Source organism: Bos indicus x Bos taurus, chromosome 5 (assembly GCF_003369695.1).
Source record: "Bos indicus x Bos taurus breed Angus x Brahman F1 hybrid chromosome 5, Bos_hybrid_MaternalHap_v2.0, whole genome shotgun sequence".
Lineage (NCBI taxonomy): Eukaryota > Metazoa > Chordata > Mammalia > Artiodactyla > Bovidae > Bos > Bos indicus x Bos taurus.
Window position 1 is genome coordinate 38,321,239 of NC_040080.1, and position 19,152 is coordinate 38,340,390.

General features: G+C 40.6%; 1 protein-coding gene and 1 pseudogene across 3 annotated transcripts; one reads left to right on the forward strand and one right to left on the reverse strand.

Annotated features, from left to right (window-relative positions):
* The first annotated feature begins 2,055 nt into the window (after nt 1–2,055).
* LOC113893650 lies at nt 2,056–2,375 on the forward strand (annotated as a pseudogene).
* Nucleotides 2,376–4,147: 1,772 nt separating this feature from the next.
* On the reverse strand, nt 4,148–18,946 carry PTHLH (parathyroid hormone like hormone). Of its 3 annotated transcripts, none has more exons than XM_027541616.1 (6): nt 18,718–18,946; nt 16,306–16,541; nt 15,953–15,967; nt 15,650–15,772; nt 8,791–9,213; nt 4,148–4,514 (listed from the first exon to the last, which is right to left on the reverse strand). In XM_027541616.1, exons 4-6 carry the CDS (start codon nt 15,748–15,750, stop codon nt 4,505–4,507), a joined length of 534 nt encoding a protein of 177 aa, XP_027397417.1. In that variant the 5' UTR covers nt 15,751–15,772; nt 15,953–15,967; nt 16,306–16,541; nt 18,718–18,946; the 3' UTR covers nt 4,148–4,504. The 3 variants fall into 3 exon arrangements, with proteins under 3 accessions (XP_027397417.1, XP_027397416.1, XP_027397418.1); XM_027541615.1 differs by having other exon boundaries at nt 16,290–16,541; XM_027541617.1 differs by lacking the exon at nt 15,953–15,967 and having other exon boundaries at nt 16,290–16,541.
* Between the last annotated feature and the right edge of the window lie 206 nt (nt 18,947–19,152).

Here is a 19,152-nt window from a genome sequence, read left to right on the forward strand (position 1 = left end):
CAGAAGCTGAAAAACAAAGCACACTCTGGTAAATAGTTGATAACTTGGAGCAGTTAGTCATTCTCTGAGCTTCTTGCTATTGAAATGAGAGAATGGCGTGGCACAGGAACCTGAAATACTCAAAACTTTGATTTGCCTCCTGCCTCCAGCAGACTTTTTTGCTTAGCTCTGCTTTTTAGTCTATTTATCCTGAAACTGAAAGAACTTTTAAATTCTGTTCAAGGAATGTTTCTTGAGCACCTGCTATGTGCTAAGGCAGTGTACTAATGTACTATATCAGTGTATACTGACTAAGACAAGGTTCCTGTCCTCAAGAAGTTCACAAAATGATTAGTGAAGTAACACTGGCAACTTTGAAGGAATAGTGCTTCTCTTAAAGGATTGACTCAGGACACATAATAATATAATTCACAGAAGTAATATTTTCAGCCTTTGGAATCTTCATAGCTACTGATGTTTAATACCTCCTCTGAGTTGTTCAGTTGAGTCCTTACAAGGAATTTAGCACGTGGTCATGTTTTGCTAACTGTATAATAGAATCTTTGATAGTAGTCTTACTCTTAACACCTTCTGGGTTATTAAATAAAAGGAAGTGGCCAACATTTGTGCTTGGAATGTCTTTTAACCTTTGTTTAAGGAAGAAATGATGGCTCTACTGGGAATACTTCCTGGGAACACTTAGATCTCTCAATAAAAGTGCATGCCACAGAAGATGAACCCTCTGAATTTCGACATATTTCTCTGTCCACAGCTGGTTCTGTTTTCCCATGGACTTTGTGGCCAATGGGAAAAATAGCAGTTAAACTGTAAGGTACTCTAGAATCAAGCTCTAAATTATCCTAAAGTTAATGCCCTGTGGTGGTCTAAGTATTTCAGAATTTCTTACAAAAGGCATTAGCTTTGTTATTTAAGCACGTTGGGCATCTTTTTAAACCATATTTCATAACTTTCTTAAATGACTTGACTATGAGATAAAACTAAAGTAATAGTTAACTTTGTGCTTCTGGTTGGGTCCACTATACACGGTATATTAAAGAACTTTTTGAATTTTAAAAAGATTCCTTCCCTTTGTCCTTGTATGGTAGTTATAGAAAGTTAAATAGCTACTTTGCTCAATAGGTACTAAGGTTAGGTAATGGGAAGTTAAAATTAACTCTTAACCATCAAGGTATGTGATTATGCTTTCTCCTAAGAAAAGCTTCAGTTTCTCTATATTTTACAGATTGATGCTGCCTCCATTCCCAACTAATTTTTGTCACAAGAAAGGGAGATACCAATAATGATTTTATAATGTTTTCAGAACCAATAATGTCCACACTGATTTGGGTTCATCCCTTAATATAGTTCTGCACCTGTTTTACAAAAGCGACTAAGAAAACAGAGAGGAAAGGAATAAGGTCTTCACACATAAGTTCCACTCTTGTCTTTTGTAATTGGACTCCCCAATGTCCATAAATGTGTATTAGGAGTCTAATTAAATATCAAATTTCTGTCTGAATAAAATTTGAGGAAGGCAGTAGCAAGTTAGTAAATTCGGTTTCATTTTTTAATTTCTGAATACTTAGTCCAACTAGCCTTTATTTAAAACATTACTTAGGTCAAGCGTGAACCATGTTCACTTAGACTATAATTTGCTAAGACTTTATTTACATTCAAACACTTATTATCCTAAATTATATATTTTAGTTTTTCTTCCGTAGGAAATAACAATATCAAAAAATGACTTTTTTCCACTAAAGGAATTTTTTTGCTTCTTTCATAATCCCATTCCATCACTTATGCTGTGATTTTACTCCTTATCACTGCCTGAAGACCGAAGATATGACTGAAGGTAATAAATGCATTAATAATATTTTGATCAGAACTGATAACTATCAATTCTGCCTGTATTTTTCAGGAATAGACTATTTGTGAAGAAAAGCTTAAATATGATTTGAATCTGATGTTTCCCTGCCATAATGTCCAGGTATTTACCAAATTAGTGTTTAAAAAACACTTTTCATGTGAATAACATAAGGATTTGGTGCAGTCTTAAGATTTAGAGTTTCAGCTGGTGGTCAGTTGTCGCGGTTGGTGAGCAGTAACTGAGCCAAGATGCTACGGAATCTTCTGGCTCTCCATCAGATTGCTAAGAGGACCATAAGTAGAGCTTCACGCAGGCAGTTTGAAAATAAGGTTCCAGAGAAACAAAAGCTGTTTCAGGAGGATAATGGAATTCCAGTGCATCTGAAGGGTGGGATAGCTGATGCCCTCCTGTATAGAGCCACCATGATTCTTACAGTTGGTGGAACGGCATGTGCCATGTATGAACTGGCTGTGGCTTCATTTCCCAAGAAGCAGGATTGACTTGAGTTTATCCTCCCAGCAATCAGTTGGTTCAGCTGAATGGAAATTCAGCTCTCTGTGGACCAGTAATCTGATACATAACCGAGTTCTTTGGGGATCAATATTTATTGACTTGTATTAGCTGCCACCAATAAAGCAGTCTTTACCATGAAAAAACAATTTAGAGTTTCAGACAGAATTTTGAAAAAGTTTAATTATATCTGGTTTTAAGACTTTCCAAGCTAGTTGCTTTAGACAGGTTTAGTGTATTGGTCTTAACATCTGCATATTCCTTACAAATATCCAACAAATTCATGATTGAAGATAAGCACAAACTCTCTTGTTTGCTTACTAACATGTGTTCAACATTCTTTTTTAAATTTTCAAATAATTTTTAAAAATTTATTTTGGATGTAGACCATTTTTAAAGTCTTTGTTGAATTTGTTACAATACTGCTTCTGTTTTATGTTTTGGTATTTTGGCCACGAGGAATGTGGGACTTTAGCTCATCAATCAGGTATCGAACATGCACCCCTTGCATTGGAAGGCAAAGTCTTAACCACTGGACCACCAGGGAAGTCCTTGGTTCAACATTCTTACCCGAAATAGTAAGATGGGTCCTGTTTTGAAGGCTGTGAGCCTCAAGTGAAATTATGAATAAGTTCAGTGTTAGAATATTCCTCCCAGAAACATTATCCTATTCATATCCAGCTCAGACTAATCTCTCCCTATGTGGTTCCCCCCTGTTTGTAAAAGTTCTTAGAATTTTGGATTATCTCAGTTTCTTGAATACAGCATTTTAGTTATTTCATGTACATGTATGTATTCTCTACCCACTGGAGAGAGTGTCTTTGGGGCATTTAGAACTTTCTGGGTATCCCCCAAACATCTAACAGATTCTTAACGTGATACTGAGCCTAAGCAAATGACTTCCTGTAGGCCTTTTGTTTCGCTGTGTTGTTTCTTCACTGACTAGTTCTCAGATGCAAAGAAAAAGATTCTATGGAAAGAATGTATTTGTGTTTTCATTTGAAAATAGAAGTAGGAACAACCAAGATGATATGCAAAATGGAAAGGGGATTGCATGTGCTATTACATATGTGCTGTTTGCAACCATGGTCCCTGGAAGAGGGATGTCCCAGGAAAGACATCTTCACCAGTGAAGGCTCTTTGAATTGCCACATATCTATCTCCCAAACCTGAGTCTCTCTTCATTTACTGGTGGAAAGGTTAACCCAGGTAGAATTCTCAAGCAGCTCTTACTATTGACCAATAGGGGCAAGCTCTCTCAAATTAAACCTTACACTGGGTAAAATTACCCCTGGCCTTAAAGTTCCTGACTTCCTCTCTCCCTGTTTTTCAGCTCTGGCTAACTCTTTGGACTAAGTTTCTTTAATTTTTTTCTCCTGACTTTTCTCTGCCCTCTCCACTCTTCACTTTAAATTGGATGTACTTCATAAAATGATGTCTAGATAACTCAGCCATTCCACTGAATTGAACTTAAATATTGGACAAAATAATTAAAACCACATTTTAAGTGGTTTTAAACTAAAAGCTAATGTGAAAATGTTGGAATTTGTACCAATATAGACATATTAAACTTAAGACCATATTCAAATACAGTTAAAAATTACATCATGTTCCTTCTACTAGAAATCTTAAAGGATATATATATATATATATAATTCACCTTCTGAGTCATGATGTAATTTAGATTATATTTTATTAGACATTCTTTACAAATTTAAAATACTGCTATTTTTACATGCACAGAGGAAAATCAGTTTGGATAATTATATTTAGGCATTCATTAAGATCAACCACAAAATAAAGACACTTTATTGTGTCATTTATCAACATACTTGATATGTATATCTAAAGTGCATTATGTTACAAAAAATATAGAAATTCAGCAGCACCAAGATACATTTACAAAATAAATACATCAGTTGACAAAATAAATTATGGTAAATGTGATAATAATAATTGGATTAGCCTTGGCAAAAAAAAAAAAAATATTCACAATAACCAATGTGCAGTTTCATAGAGCAATGGGGGAGACAGTTTTATTCCAATGCATTTACAATATTTACAGACAATAAATATTTCTAATACTTTCCACATGTTCATTATTACAGAATCCTGCAATACGTCTTCTGAAGGTCTCTGCTGAAAAATTCAATGCCTCCTGCAAAGAGAAAGAAGCAAAAAAAGAAGAGGAGAAAACAGGTTAATTTTCCTTATAAATGAAGAGACATAAAACAAAGATGTAAATTAATGAACATAGAAACACAATGAAAACTGATTTAGGGGACTTCTTGTAAATATCTTTCCAAAAGGTGCCTGTGGGATCTACCCAACTCTCCAGAACCCTCTGCTAGAGGCAGGCTCTTTAATCTGATCTAATGATCAATGTAATACAGAAAGGAAAATGGGTCTGCATTTCTAATTATACTGTCAGGAAAAGGAGACCCTTTGAGAATTTTCCAAAGCTGCTAACTGGCAAGTTTGGGAAGAGGAGGGACACATCTGAGAATTCAGAATAAGGCCAGGTTGTGTTATCCATCATTAAATACACCTTGCTTAGAAGTTTATTCCCCACGGATGCCCGACAGAGGTGATGCAAAGGTTGCTTATTCTTTTCAGGTTCTCATTTGGCCAATCTCTTACTCAGATTAATGGGCTGTTGTGAGGGTTGAGTGTGTGATTTGGGGTAATGTTAGAAGGATGAGTAATTAAAGTATGTTTGGCTGATAATTTGAGGATGAGGATATCTGTCCTTCTTTAGCTGTTCTTAAATACTAATGAATAAAATTATTTTTGGATTTTTGTTTTTGAAGCCAAAACTAAGATAGAATTGCTGCTAGTTTTTTGACTGGATCTTACGTTCGAAATTGGGAAAGCCTATTTTAAATTAGAGAATAGGAATCTATTAATTCAAAAGTACAAAATAGCAATATTTCACATCACTGTGTTTGTTTTACTACCCAGAATAAGTTTCCACTTGGGACTGACATGTTTTCTAACCCTTCTAAGCACTATAATGACAGTATTTTCAGATGTGTGTGCTTAGTTGTTCGGTTGTGTGCACTTCTTTGTGACCCCATGGACTGTAGCTTGCCAGGCGCCTCTGTCCATGGAATTCTCCAGGCAAGAACACTGGAGTGGAGAAGCCATCTCCTTCTCCAGGGGATCTTCCTGACCCAGGGATTGAACCCGGGTCTCCTACATTGCTGGCGGATTTTTCTCTGCTTCTCTCTCTGCTTTTTTCTTCTCTGTGTGTGGTCTATTTTAGGGAATACCTACTGGTGTCAAAGGAACCAACTATGGAACAACTAGGAACAAAAGCTACGGAATGGAAGCAGTTGGCTGCATCACTGCATTAACAGCCAGAATTTTACATGTCAGACCTGCATGACTGTGTGACCTACCCAAAAGCAAACTCTTGACAATTTAGGAATTGTATGTGCAGCTTGAAGAATGAAAAGCAAGTTTAGCATTTAGAGTGTTTTAACGTCTTAAGGAATCAACCTCTTCAAGAATTTTGTTTGGAATGAGAAAACAGCTCCTAGTAACAGAGGAAAAAAAATAGTTTACTATTAAAGTTTTTAAATGGTGGGCAGATATGGATGGATGTTATGAATAAAGTCTGAAAGGCAACTGTCAAACTCAATCATTTGGGTATTGTACTGATTATAAAATGTTTTGGTACTAAATGGCATCTAGTGAATTGTATTTAAGAGTAACACAAGCAAGGAGGGAATGAATAGCCTCTTGAACAATTTATTCCTCAGAAGGAAAGAAAAAGGAAATACATTAAAGGACCAAGGAAAAGATCTTTTAATTATATTTCACCCTGCCCGGCCAGTTTGTTTGTTATCCTTCCTTCTCTGATTTCCCTTTGACAAAGGCATGTAGTGGGATAGTCAGGTAAAATATATACCATGACCTAAAAGTATATGTATAAGCGTATTACTCATATGAGTATGACAACACTTGAGAGCTCTTCTGAGTGCTTAAAAGCTTTCATTTTTTTTTTACATCAGTGTTTACCAAGGTAAATTATATGAGTCCCACTCTATCTGGACATCTCACGTGCAACGTCAAAAATTCTAAAATATAATCTCCAAAATTTAAACCTGTATATTTTCCACTGAATGGTTCATGTAAGAGGATCCATACAGTGTAGGCTCAATAGTTTCTCTTAAGAAATACCACCACTATTACCTATTATAATAAAGTTCATGGTTGCCGTATCATTAGATCTCTGAGCTCATCGCATTAATGCAAGGAGACTGAAGAGAGGATGTTAATAAAAGGTGAGTTACTTATAAAACTTTAAAATGGTTATTCTGAAAAGATTCTATCTGGACGACAACATTTGCATGGTCCCACATGTTCTCATCAGTACACTCCTGAATTTCCCCACTCTTGCCTACGCCTCTGTTGGACTGCAGTGAGAGAATGCCAACATTGGCTGCCAAACATAAAGTGCCTTCCACGAACATCTCTCAGAACCAGGGAACAGAAAGGAGAGGCAGAAGCATTCTATTTCTTTCAGTCATAGGTGTGGATTTGATTGGGCACTGCCTAGTTTTTAGTAAATCTACTTTAACTTAGAGACAGTTTGGGGATATGAACTGACAAGGGCTGACTTTCAATTCTCCAGATACTTAAGCGCATTGCAAATTTTAAATGAATAGAATTAATTAAAACATATTTCTACTTCTGTTTATGTATATATACAAAATGGATAAAAGTAGATTTTGGCAATAAAGCCCTTGAATTAGTTATAAATATGTACAATTAGGATCATATCTAAAAATACATTGAATGTGTGCATTAAGCCAAGATTTATAGTTTGTTATCCCTTATATATCCATTAGGTATTTGCAGAATAGATCACTCACTGGGCTAAAGACTCTTCTAGTGCCACTGTCCATTGATTACTAAAGCTGCACTACTTAGCCGATGTCATTATCATTTTATATGCTTTTGAATGATGGGTTTTGTCAATTTAAACTCAAATATCCCCTTTGAAACATCATGCTGTTATCCAGTCTTTACCAGTCAGAGGAAAGGACTGGAGAAGTGACAGGGGACTCCTTAAATAGCAAGATCGTTAGCTGCATAGAATGCATCCTTGTGTTGTTTCCCCCTTTCTTTTAAACCCCACAGAGGGCTGTACTGGAAAGTAAAAAACGAAAAGATCCCATCAGCGGAAATGCAGAGGTAAAGAGCAGCACCAGCACAGTGCTGGCCTAAGTGTCAAGACAGGAAGTGAAGCCAGTTCTGAGCACCACCACTCCCCGTTGCCAGGTCTGCTCAGTTGCTTTACCTGTGGAAGATTTGGTTTTCAAATCGTATTCTAAACTGAGATGAATACTTACCCCCTTTTTGCCTCACAGAAACATGCATACTTAGATAGAGAGATGGATGAATGGATGATAGAGCCAGAATGAAATCTCAAAGCACGTAAACAATAATGAGCTGCAATTTACTTAGTATTTACTCTATGACAGGCCTTTAACCCATGTAATCTCATTTAATCTTCACCTGACCCACTGAGGTTGGCACAAGTACCATCTTCATTTTACAGAAGAGGAAATCTGTCTTGAAAGACTAAGGTTGTGAATGTCAATAAATTCAGACCCAAGACTTGAACCTAAGGGTTTCTGACTCCAAAGTTTGTGAATGTGAACAGCTGCGAGCTAAGGATAAACAAGCCACATAGATGTGGTTTTATTATTCCTACTACAAAACCCTATAGAAAGTATCTCAACTTGTCAGTGGACAAATAGGTACCTGAGAAAAACTTACATCCTTCCCAATCTTTACTTAGAAATTTTCAGAAATCATGATTTTTGTTTCATGAACTGGTAGAAAACAGAGTTAAATTCAATTAAGTAAATTCAAAGTCTGTGTGTAAAAATTTAAATTTAATCACATGAAAATAAATTTAATTTTTAATTAAATAAGTTTATTTGTTCATGGTAGGATATTTTTCTGTAGTGTTTGTAGATCATATCAAAGCCTTCTTTTTTTCCCCCCCCCTTGAAGGGAAAAAAAAAAGAAAAAAAGAAAAATAATTATAAAGTTCGACTTGGTATAAGAGTGGGGTAAATAAATACAGTTCTCTAACAAATGGTTAAAGTGCACAAGCTTCTAAAGCTTGAGGAAAAAGATAAAAGTTGTTAGTAGAGTATTAAAGGATTGGTTTTGGGGTTTGCTGGTGGAGAAAGAAGCGAGTGATTAAACCCCTTGTGTGTTGAGGGGCTTGGAGGACATTGCCTTAAGGCAGGCAATATTCTGAGCCATCTTGGTTTTGTAAGCTTTTTAAAGCGTGGCGTGATGGACCGAGGCACAGATAGGAGATTCTAGGTCTGTGCAAGCCAGGGTAGAATGGAGTCTCCACACTGTACTTGGGACACCGAGGAGGGGCTAGGGGCCGGGAAGCTGGTTACCGTGAGTTGAGCTCCAGCGATGTTGCGGAGATGTCAGATAGGTAGTCCTCTTCCAGCCCAGTCCCAGCCACGTACGAGGTCAGCCAGGCCGACCGAGTTCGCCGTTTCTTCTTTTCCTGCTCCTTGCGTTTTCCAGGCTTGCTTTTCTTTTTCTTGCCGGGCGTCTTCAGTGGCTGCTCTTTGTATGTCTCCACCTTGTTAGTTTCCTGAGTCAGGTATTTGCCCTCATCATCAGACCCAAATCGGACGGGGTGGTTCTTGGTGTTGGGAGCAGGCTTGGAGTTAGGGGACACCTCCGAGGTAGCTCTGATTTCGGCTGTGTGGATTTCCGCGATCAGATGGTGGAGGAAGAACCGACGCCGTAAGTCTTGGATGGACTTCCCCTTGTCATGGAGGAGCTGGTGCTCAGACACAGCCCTTTTGCTGTAGAGAGAAAAGAGCAGGAGAGGAAGAAGACAGTGACAGTTTAAAATCTGACCAAGACCACAAAGACCTGGGGAAAGCCTTTGAATGGTCTAGTTGGTCCCACAAGCCAAGCTGGCTGCGCAGGGAAGGGAGAGATGGGAAGGGAAGAGCCCGCCTTTAGGAGGCTTCAGCTTAAGTCCCAGCTGTGCTGCTCCCCAGGTCAGTGACCTTGCTGAGAACATGAACATTCTTGGGCCCCTGAGGCCCCATCTTTTTTAAAAGATCAGATTCTACAATGTCTATACTCTCTTCTCAATTTAAAATATTAAGCATCATTGTTTCAAAAATATGGACAGAAACCACTGAGCTTATTTTCATGGTTTTTGGAGCTGTGTTGCTATGCTATGGTTTTTCCAGTGGTCAGGTATGGATATGAGAGTTGAACTGTGAAGAAAGCTGAGCGCCAAAGAATTGATGCTTTTGAAATGTGGTGTTGGAGAAGACTCTTGAGAGTCCCTTGGACTGCAAGGAGATCCAACTCGTCCATTCTGAAGGAGATGAGCCCTGGGATTTCTTTGGAAGGAATGATGCTAAAGCTGAAACTCCAGTACTTTGGCCTCATGCAAAGAGTTGACTCATTGGAAAAGACTCTGATGCTGGGAGGGATTGGGGGCAGGAGGAGAAGGGGACGACAGAGGATGAGATGGCTGGATGGCATCACTGACTCGATGGACGTGAGTCTGAGTGAACTCCGGGAGTTGGTGATGGACAGGGAGGCCTGGCGTGCTCGATTCATGGGGTCGCAAAGAGTTGGACACGACTGAGCGACTGAACTGAACTGGGGAAATAAAGCATCCTAGTCTGGGAAACAAAAAGGTGGCTGATTTCCCCGAAGTACTCACTCCAGGCATACATGTGCATGAGCGAGTGTGCATACATGTGCACGAGCAGGCGTACATGCACATACACTGATCCCCACTTAAGAAAATAATAATAATATTGAATCTCAAAGAACAGCAAGCTCTACTAGTAAAAGCAAACAAAGTCTGAAGGATGAAGTGAGCTGTGAAGTCTGTCTAGGAAACCACCTGACTAACACACTGAATTTGGACATGATTGATAGTAGACTATAGGCTACCAAGAACCTATATATGAAGGCCAACTGTCAGAGCATGCATATTTTTCTGTAAAGTAGTGGGTGGTCTCTTTAAAATGGCTGTCTTTGTGTGTTTAAGTGAGATCATTCTATTTCCTCTGTGCATCATTTTTCTTTTTAATTTAGAATTTCAAATGTATTATCCTTAGGGCTTAATTAAGAAATTCCATTTTCTATTTGTTCTTTGTCCTAGAAATATCTCTGGGCAAAAATATGAAGTGGTTTTTCTATTAAACAACACTCTAATGAAAATAGAATGAAAAGAATAATTTTCTATCAGTCTTTTTAGATCACACCCTGACTCTTGCTTAAACGTCCATTCATGTATTCTTTTATTATTCTGTATGTATTAACCAAATTTAAGGATTACATACATGAAGCAGTCATATTATATCTGCTACAACCACACTTCACATAACTTGAATTTCTACCATTGAAATAACCCTCCAAAGTGGCTCATTTTCAAAAGTTTCTGAAGGCATTTCACAGGGCTAGATCCTGTGTATTTTCCCTCCCCAACACAATGATAGATTTATCTGGTCTCTTATTACTTTCACTGATACAACTTATTTAACTCTTCAGAGAAATATGAGAATAAACAAAACTTTTCATTTTACAGATGGGGAAAGTGAAGTTCAGAGATTAAAGGCTTCACACTTGCTACTTCCCTGGTAGCTCAGATGGTAAAGCATCTGTCTACAATGCGGGAGACCTGGGTTCGATCCCTGGGTCAGGAAGATTCCCTGGAGAAGGGAAATGGCAACCCACTCCAGTACTCTTGCCTAGAAAATCCCATGGACGGAGCCTGGTGTCCATGGGGTTGCAAAGAATCAGACACGACTGAGCGACTTCACTTCACTTCACATGATAACAGGCAGAACCAGGGCACTCCAAAGATGATGTCTTCTGATTCTAAAACCAAGATTGTTTTCCAACTTCCCCAACCCTTTCTCTTACTGACGTGTATATTGAGGAAACTAGAAGGGAAGGGCATAGAATAAAGAGTCTGTGTTAGGAACCATGGCAATGGGCAAATAGCAATTTATCCATTTCCTAGAAGACTGAGCTTGTTGTCCCAAGTACATTTTCATCACCAAAATAAAGAACCAGAATTTCTAGAGTCTGGATTATCACTGAGGGAACAACAGACTGTCTAGTTATATTGTCAGTCCAAGAAGAGGAAACCACAGAAACTGTCATTATTTCTCAGACGTTATAGCCAGAATACCAGCTCTTTCAGCATTTTAGTTGTGTGCACTGACTTTAAGCCATGTAGCTTGTGCAAAAAAGACATGACTTAATGGAAAGGAATTTAACAGGAGCCTGGTTTAAATGAGGCATGAAGGAGTCTCTCTTCCTTTTGGAAGGTGCCACATGTGACCAGATTAAAATTCACTTACTTTGTGGCAATAGTTAGTATCCTGGAAACTTTTAGTGACCTACATGGAGGCTTTGCTACAATAGATTTATATAGTCTAATAATGGTTTTAAAGAACAGGACCAATACACTTACATGTTTCATAAGTATTACACTTTCATAAGTATCTCTTAGCAAAATGTCAAGTTAAAAAGAAGTTCTTACACGTGATCATTTTTACTATTTGGAGCTTTTATTACATTCTCAATTCCTGGCAGATAGCCACTCTTCTGTATTGCTCTCCAAATGTATAACACAGCCCATTCTAGCTTACCTTGAAGCCAGACTTTTAATAGTTGGTCTGTTCTAATCAATTCTCCATTGCTCATGCCTCCTCTGACTGGCACATATGCCTGTCATCCTGGCTAGCCTGTCGTGTGAGTCACAGTGCCTTCCTAGCTTGGGCACTTCACTTTCCCAGGATGGTTCTCATGGGAAATGGAGTGAGCATTCTATCCTTCTGTTTTACAAAAAGCCTACAATATGGTACAACTTTGTCTAGTTTAAAATAGTACATCTCTTGCTGAGGTACAAAGCTTCATTCTGCCTCTGGTGGGTAATTATTAATATAGTAGAAAATACAGATTTTCTTAAATGCCAAATCTGAAATGCTGTAGCATAATTTACTTACTAGTTCAAAGACTTCTACATTCAAAATATGGTGAAGAATAACTTTCTGGTTGAGCAACTGCATTAGAGGATCAGGAATAGCATAGTATCTATACTGTCAACAAGGAATCAGGTCCATGGAGTGTTCTATTTATTTTCCAAATAAGACATTAACTGAGCCAAAAGTAAATGACTAGCATGTACAAACTAGATGTACACAGGTGGTGGGCAATTCCTTCCAAGAAGGAGGCTTTCACTTTAGATAATTCTGAAGTCCTTAAGTTTTAAATATGGCGTCAATAATAGTCTGTTACTTTGAATATCTGTACACATTATATAGCACAGTGGTCCACATGGTATTTATTACATCCCCAACATGGAAAAACATGCCTGCGTTCACAGTTTCCTTTGATTATTATTTTTAAAAATGAAAAAATGTGAAGGAAATGCTTAACCTCTAAATTCAGTCAAAATATAGCTTTTCTGTCTTTAAAAATCACTCTCTAGGGAGTTTTTGGGGAAGAAGATTAAATTTCTAAGGAGCTCTCAAGGAACACAGGGAGTAGCTGAAGTGACGGGAATTCCTTTTTTCAGCATAGGAAGAGGCAGCATGCTCATGCTGATGCTAGGCTCCTAAGAGGAAGGAGTCTGGGTTTGAGAAGAAAAGTTCTGTGGTCCATGGAAGAGTCAGGGTCAGGGTGTTAGAGTTAAGATGACTCATCAGAAGTCCCTTCCAACCCAAATGACTCAGTCAGAAGTTATGCTTTTCATTAAGTGGAAGAGACCCAGTCTGGCTCCTAAGCACATCAGTCAGTGATGTTTTAGGTTTCTGAATCTGCTGGGGTTCTCTCTCTAACTAAAACACAGAGACTGTCACCTGCCAAAAGCCCTGTTCATCTGGACGAGAATGTCCATAGGTCTCCAACTAGTGGCTCAGATGGTAAAGAATCCGCCTGCAATCCAGCAGAACCAGGTTTGATCACTGGGTTGGGAAGATCCCCTGGAGATCTTCAACCTGGCAACCTACTCCAGTATTCATGCCTAGGAAATCCCATGGACAGAGGAGCCTGGTGGACTATAGTCCATGGGATCGCAAAGAGTCGGACACGACTGAGAAACTAACACAGCCTCACTGAGTAAAGTCCTTTTAGACTCACAGGTCCAGAAGATTCACAACTTATATTGCCATGGCCTGGGACTTGTTACTGTTGTAGTAGTTTCCTCTCCTTTAAAAGTTAGCCCTTTTTTAGCAAACGTCTAAAGCAGTTTTCCTAATACTTGGTGTGAAAAGTAATTGGGGGGTAATATGATTTGATTATATGTTAAAATTTCTTTTAAGATACTATGCTGATTTATTGTAATAGCAGACTAATGTTTTGTCTAGCACACAAAAATGTACTGTTACTTGGCAATAATGCAAAAATAAATGACTTTTTTTTTTTTAAAGAACTCCATTTGGCTGTAATAATTTGATGAAACATGTTTATCTGCTGATGATTTCAGCCTCCATGAAAAACCATGGCTGTAATGTGATGATCTATTAGCCATTAACTATAAGAATGTTTTGTGGTAGTTTTATAACCATGTGCTGAGTGTGAGTGTTTAACTGCAATATTATATTTCACCCACAAACAAAACTATAACAGAGACTCTGGCTGCTAAGTGGTTTCTGATGTGTATTTTGCAAGGTGCAACAAGGAAAGAGTTAAAAATAGCCTCTAGAACTAACTTAGCACCATTTTAATGCCATAACTGTAGATTTAATCATGGTCGATTTACTGTTTCTCAAAAGAGAAAACAGGTATTTCTTAAGCAACTGTAAAGAAAAAAAATTGGCTCTGTTCCAAGACGGTATTTCTTGGCCAAATAAATACAGTATTTAAGAGTGCTTTTAAAATTTTAGGCTTCATTTATATTTATATATGGATTTTACATAACTGAATTAAATATGAGTCTCAAAATGAGCAAATAATCTGAAGACAATTTCCAGAAATACATCAGCAATATCTTAATTTGAAGAATACAATGCAGCTTTATCTTCAGTACAACGTTCTACACAATTTGCCTTAGGAGATTCATAATAGATTTTCATTTCGGTGCCAAGGTTCAGACATGTCTAAGATAATTTCATTTAAGGATTTTCTGCTTTAATAATAATAGACCAAGGGCACATATAAAAAGTTGCCTTTTGGTACACCCTTGGGAATTTACAAGGAAGCACCGGGAACCTGATTGTAAATATTAGATATTGCTATTTTTATTGTTATTGTAAAAGTTCCCCTTAATTCCTTCACCAGAGGCAAACTCGTCTCAGTTCTCAAACTTTCTGGTTTTCCCATCCTGGACACTGAGAGTACAGCTTAAAGATCACCCAAAGATGGTATTACATACATTCATAAACTGCTGGGCCCAACGGATTATGAAGCTAGTGTTACTTTCCCACTTTTCCAACTTTTCAGTCACACAACATGGTGCTATTTCTCTGGTGAGCTTTGATGTATGATTAAAGTCAAAATTATCCTTAAAGAATCACCAAAGGAGAATGCCAAGATAACAGATTTTCCGTCTACAATGCAAATATTTGACTGCAGATTAAAGAGCTGTTAGCAATAATTCCAAGGGGGAGAAAAAGCTTCCACGCCTAATACTCATTTTGGAACCGAGCACTCTAGCGTTCTTAAACCGTATCAATACCGATGTTGGAGTTGTGCCATTGCAAAGTTGTTACTACTTCATTATATAATATGCCTACATTATGTAATGTGGTCCGTTTTATATGCTTAAAATTATGTCATTCATAATAAAATTAGATGTAAAGTTTTTGCTTTTCACACAAAACCTGCCACCCACATTCAGTGTGTACGTATACAAGTGCACACACACAGACGTATGCCGCCTGGATACCTCAGCTTCCTGCGAGTTCTTAAGCTTTTTGCAGTCCTCAGGGTTTCAGAATCTTCCCAGGTTCTGAAAATAACCCTTTTCTCTCAGTAGAAGAGATTTTGCTAGAGGAGAATCAGTAAATCGCACCCGCTCATGGAAACACATGAAAGTTGTCTTTTGCCTGTCTCCCGCTGAGGTTTTACCCTGTTCTCCCGCCGGCTTTGAGGACCCGGGCTCAGGTCCGGGCAGGTAGCGGATCTTGCCGCTCTACAAGCCGGGCGAAGAGCATCATGACCGCGGAGGGCCCCCGGCAGCGCTCCAGCCTGGTGACCTCTCCCTTTGGCCTCCCCAGCCCTCACCCGGCGCCCTGGGGAGGATCGGGCACTTACAGTCGGCGGCCGAGCTCCTCCACCGAGCGCCCGCAGGAGGGCACCGAGTAGCTCAGCAGGAACACTGCGACGCTCCATTGCTGAACTAGCCTCCACAGCATCGTATCCTCTCGCTCTGGGGACCTGCAACGGAGAGGAAAGGGGCCCAAAGTGTCAGTCTGGCACCTCCATCTCCCCGCACAACCCCGCTGCCCCCCTTCAGCCTGCTCTTAGAGAGCTTCTTCCACTTCAAGGGCATCTCCCAAGTTGCAAAGAAAAAAAAAAAAAAAAAAAAAACTTTCACTGGAGTCTCCCGGCACTTACTTATTTAGGAATCAGCTACTCCAACCGTGTTTTTTCCACACCACACAGGCAAAAAAGGGACCGAAAAAAGGGGAAGAAAAGAAAAAATCAGAGGCGCCTCCTCCGAAATAATAACCGAAATGAAATGGTTTTATATACGTATCAATGATGAGCAACGTGTTTACACGTCTCCCATAGCAATGTCTAATTAATCTGGCCGGCAGTATCCGGGGTTCGGGGAGCAGGGCTAACTCCTTTCTAAAAAACAGAAGGAAGTTTCCCGCTCCGAAGTCAGCTTCTTTGCGAACTAGGCCGGCTTGTTTCAGAGCCACTTGTAGCGAGACCCGCATATATATACCTAGCTGTCTGTCTACCTCCTCTGGTGGGCTGGTTGCTTCCGGAAAGTTGACTCCACACACCCTGAGAACAAGTTTTAAGTGCGTGTGTCGTCTATCAGGAGGGCCAGGTGGCGGCGAGGGCGGGTTACCAGCGGCGCAGAGGGGCGGCGGCGGCCCCGCTTCACGGCCGGGGAGGCATGCTGGCCGGGCGGTGCAGGTTGGAAGCGAGTTGAAAGCCGAGCTGGGCAATGTTCACACGCTCTCAGGGAAACCTGCCGGAGAAGAGAGCAAGTCGCAAAGAGGTGGCGCCCTAGGAACGCGCGCGGGCCGAGAGAGGGCGCGGGCGCGCGGGGGGCGGGGGCGGCGACCCGAGCGGGCCCAGCTGGGCCCGAGCGAGCCGAGGGGAGCCCAGAGCTGGGAACGTCCCGCCGGCGGCCGGGCGCCCCTCTCCCACCCCAGCCCCGCGGCCCCCGGCGCGGCCCCGAGCTCGGCCGAGCCCCACCCCGGAGCGCTGGCCCCGCCGCGCTGTCCCGGGACCGGGGGCGGATCCGCACGTTCCCGCCCGGTCCCTCCGGCCCGGGACTCCTCGGCGGATCAGCCAGCGCAAGTCCTGAGGGCGTGCGGACCTCCCGGGGGCAGCCACGACCCCCGGCGCGCAGCTGCAGCCGAGTCCCGCGGGACGCGCGGGCGCCCGGGCCGCCGGGGGCGGTCGGCAAGGAAGAGGCCGAGGAGCCGGGGCGGAGAGCCCGGGCGCCCGGCATCCTCGGCGGGGAGGTCGCGGGCCTCGGGCCAGTGCCTTACAGGAGCCCTAAGGCCGCCTGGGGGGCTCGGGAAGAGCGGTGGGAACCCTCTTCCCCGGTCCTTTCCTGGAAGAAGCTGAGTGGGGAGCCTTGGCTAAGGATGGGGGAATCCTTCGCTTAGAATGGTAAAAATGGTTTCAGACTTCAGGTCGAGATGGCATTTCTAAGTGTCTCAGTACAGCTGAGGACTTCTGGAGCCCGTCCAAGCAAGCCCGCTCACAGGATGGAGACCCCGTTTTGAATTGCGGAGGGGGACCGACACTCCTGCGGAGCGCACACGAGCGTCAGGAGTCGAACCCACCCTTTCCCCGCCGATAACCTAATGTTCCCCGCACCCCGCTCCCGCGTCCCCTGTTACATATTCTAGTATGTCTATCCATGTCGCTTCAGCCCGCAGAAGCAGCGGGACTATTGCTCTAAGCCGCTATGCCTCGGAGAAGCGAAGGGAAAGCAGGGGGTTCTTCCTTAAACGGTTGGGCGGGGAAGAAGGACTGCTCTGAATTACCGGGCAGTATCGTCTAGGGAGGGCTTGCAGCGGATGTGAACGCCCGCCCAACGGACTCAGTTCTATCTTTCGGAAATGAACCCGAGTGGTTGGGAACCATTCAAGAGATGTTTGTCTTCGAGACAGACAATCCCACTGGTAGGTTTCAATACTCTGTAGAAGGCTAGTGTGACTTAGAGATGTGAGATGATTTGAGCCTGACCTTTATCAAGCCTGGCTTTCTGGCTGATGCTCCACAAATTTCACCAAGTTTGGGTGAAATAGCGCCCTCTCACTGACCCTCTTTAATCTCTGCTCCGTTTCCCCACCATCAGCTGCCAGCTAACTAGCTTTATCAAACATTTGCTACTTAAGTTGGGTGGGTGTCACCCCTTCTCAGAAGCTGCTATCTCCCTCATTTGATTGCTTTAAACTTCACACTTAAAAAAAACAAAAAACAACTTGGCTTCCTCCAGCTTAAAAAAAAAAAAACTGGGAATTTCCACAACTTCCCTTGAACGTTTAAGAATTTCTAAATGTTAGACCTGTTTGCAAGGCATGAAAAGATGAAGTATCAGCACTCAGAAATGTTAATCTTTGAACATCTAACACTTTCTGATTTATAATAAATTCTTTCCAAAAGGACGCAGAAGCCTTAATGTAATCGTTAGATCTGAAGGGGGGGAAATCTGTAAAAAAGTAAATCACAAATGAGCTATTTAATACTTGCAAGTTGTTTAACATTAAAATGATAATATTTGCTTCCACAATAAAAAACCCAGAGGTGCTTAGCCAAGTTTCAAACTATCCAGGCTTTAAAAAGTCAACCCTCTCCCAATAAAAGGTTAAAACAAAAATCAGATTGAAAATATTAAATCACTTATGCTGTAAATAAGTTCATTATATTCTCATAACATTATAAATTAAAGACTGGCCTCAATAGACTGCTTTGATTTATGTTGCTTTTTCTACTAATTAAACAAAACTGACCTCTCTCCCTCTCCCCCCACCCCCAACACTTTTCTGGTGTTAATGGCAAAACATCTATCAAATATTTTTAGAATTTCCTCTCCTCTACAAAAAAAGAAAATATAGACACAGGAAAAATAAATAGTCTTTATATACTTGGAATACCAAAGCTTTCCTCATAATTTATTACTTTACCTTTTCCTTGATTTACAGTCTTCTCTGCTTCTCTGGCCAAAGGAGGGAGATCTTTGCAGCAGTCTCTTCCAGAAATAATTTTTTTGTTTTGTTCTTCAAAAAAGTAAAATTAAGTCTTAAATGAATTAAAAATTTCCTGTAAGGAGACTTCTGTTCTCACTCAAGGCAATTATTAGAAAGCAGGTCCGTCTTCTAAAGCAGCCCTGTGTATCACTCAGAGTTGAGATTCTCTTCAAATATACCCTCAATATATACCTTTCTGAGAAGGATATTTTTCTGACATCATAATCTAGTTCCCAATATAATTGAATAACCTTTATGGTAATGCTGAAGACACATGACTGTAAATGAGATGACTCCACACTACTGGCTTTTTTTTTTTTTTTTTTTTTTTAAGGCTTAGGAATAGAAGATGTGCCAACAGAGCCTGAATGT

Bases quoted from the DNA above. Each gene is read 5' to 3' on its own strand.
- PTHLH (XM_027541616.1), bottom strand. From the start codon at position 15,750: ATGCTGTGGAGGCTAGTTCAGCAATGGAGCGTCGCAGTGTTCCTGCTG. The intron at 9,214-15,649 runs GTAAGTGCCCGA...TTCTCTCTACAG, and splicing joins GAGGAGCTCGGCCGCCGACT to CAAAAGGGCTGTGTCTGAGC.